The 2146-nt window shown below is 47.6% G+C and overlaps 1 protein-coding gene across 1 annotated transcript in view; it reads right to left on the bottom strand.

Annotated features, from left to right (window-relative positions):
• Window positions 1-2146, bottom strand: part of LOC106816077 (laminin subunit beta-1-like) — a gene marked incomplete at both ends in the record, with an annotated part of 35737 nt that overhangs the window by 12727 nt on the left and 20864 nt on the right. The window contains 4 exon segments of the mRNA XM_014820634.1: window positions 3-13; window positions 191-422; window positions 706-849; window positions 1805-1994. Coding sequence (XP_014676120.1) covers window positions 3-13; window positions 191-422; window positions 706-849; window positions 1805-1994 — 577 coding nt within the window.

Below are 2146 nucleotides of genomic sequence, written 5' to 3'. Positions count from 1 at the left end.
ACCTCTCACCCACCTCTCACCCACCTCTCTCACCCTCTCACCCACCTCTCACCCTCTCACCCACCTCTCACCCTCTCACCCTCCTCTCACCCTCTCACCCACCTCTCACACCTCTCACCCACCTCTCACCCTCTCACCTTCTCACCCACCTCTCACCCACCTCTCACCCTCTCACACCCCTCTCACCCACCTCTCACAGTTGCCGCCATCGGTGTGGTCCTGGCAGTCGATGCAGGCACCGGAGCGCTGGTCGCACAGCGCCGCGTGCCCGTTGCACTCGCACGGTCGACAGTCGGGAAAGTTCCAGAATCCGGGCTCGCACTGGTCGCACTGCTTGCCGTAGACGTTGGGGATGCAGTCGCACTGGCCGGCCGCGTCCTCGCAGAAGCTGTTACGCGCACCGATCTGGTTGCAGTTACACGCTGCAGCACACCGACAGAGAGAGAGAGAGAGAGGACGTTGAGGAGTTGATTTTACTGGATTTACTATCGCTTCGAAAGTTACAAACGCACATTTATTGGATAAAAAACCTAAAGGTAAGTAATATTATGGTAAAAACTGATCGTTTATTGTTTTTTTTACTGAAAAGATATAGCTGGTTCACAAAAGAAATCTATGACCGGACGCGTAGCCACGGCCTTGAAGTTTTGGGTGGGCCTGTTCACATTTTGGCTAATTTCATGCCCTGATATTGGGTTTACTCACGCGTGCAGCCATCAGGTCCGAACCCCCAGGTACCGGGAGCGCACTGGTCACACTCCCTGCCTATCACGTTGGGTTTACACAGGCAGTGGCCACCGCTCTTGTCACAGATGTTGCTGGAGGATCCTTCTAGGTTGCAGTCGCACGCTGAAACACGCAAGCATGCGCGTCACTCACAGATTCAGCCCTGCTCGTGTGTAAACAATGTCACATCACTGTCACATCGTAAATATGTGACCCGTTATAGCCAAATGCGTCGGAAGTCGCACATATAGATTTTACGCTATGTGTGGTTTTAACTATATAGGCATGCAATTTTTGTTTTTGCGATTTTAAGTGAAATAGATAGCTTAGAATGTTTTCTATGAGAATATCAGGGTGAAATATAACCCCTGACCTTTAAAAGATATAATTTTGCCATTTTGTATTGAATATATCAATATATATATATATATGAAGTTAGTCACACTTTAGACTCAATTTTCTCTAATTTCTTCTGATTTTTCAAGGGTTAATTAAATAACTTTAAATATCCATAACTGTATTATTTTTTATCCAATTCTCAAATTATTTGAACCAATATGAAGATAAAAGACAGCAGAACATCACCATATGGTTATCTGGAAATTGAAAAGCTCCAAGTGACTCATTTGGCTATAACCGGTCAGTTATGCTCATCAGTCTACAGAAAACACAGTTCATCTTGCGCCTTCTGTTCCCAACAAACTCCACATCGATCCAGCTATACGGCTAGACAACAAGCACAGTACTATAGCAAGTCCTAACCTATATGCTACGTACCTATGCCATCCCACGCGTAAATGCAGCATTTTCACCGCACCCCTTCTAAATGCCACCTAAAAACACCCCATATCTAAACGCCGCCTAAATACACCCCATATCTAAACGCCGCCTAAAAACACCCCCTATCTAAACGCCACCTAAAAAAAACCTTCTAAACGCCACCTAAAAACACCCCTTCGAAACGCCACCTAGAAACACCCCCTATCTAAACGTCACCTAAAAACACCCCCTATCTACACGCAACCTACACGTGGCGCCCCCTATCTACACGTGGCGCCCCCTGTCTGTCTCCGCTTACATTCGGCGCCGCCCGTCAGTATGGCGCTGATGCTACAGATGTACTTGGAGCAGGACGGATGCAGCTCCGGCTTGGTGACCTGCAGCTGCGCGACGTCGCAGCGGTAGTGCGTGAACTCGCGCTTGTAGTATTCCTTCACCGGGTCGCCGCTGAACATCGACAGCTGGTCTATGTTCGGCGCGAGCACGATCTGTGAAACGACGACGCGGACGATGACGTTAGACGATGATGATGACGATGACGACACGGTGATACGAGAAGCGACAAACGTTTTATTTTACCAGCTTTTATACTCGAAAAATGCATGGTTACTTGCTTGTTATGTTTATATATATATATATA

This window comes from Priapulus caudatus, unplaced genomic scaffold, assembly GCF_000485595.1.
Source record: "Priapulus caudatus unplaced genomic scaffold, Priapulus_caudatus-5.0.1 Scaffold1279, whole genome shotgun sequence".
Classification (NCBI taxonomy): domain Eukaryota; kingdom Metazoa; phylum Priapulida; class Priapulimorpha; order Priapulimorphida; family Priapulidae; genus Priapulus; species Priapulus caudatus.
Note: the sequence above shows the minus strand (reverse complement) of the source record. Positions and strands in the feature narration are given on the sequence as shown.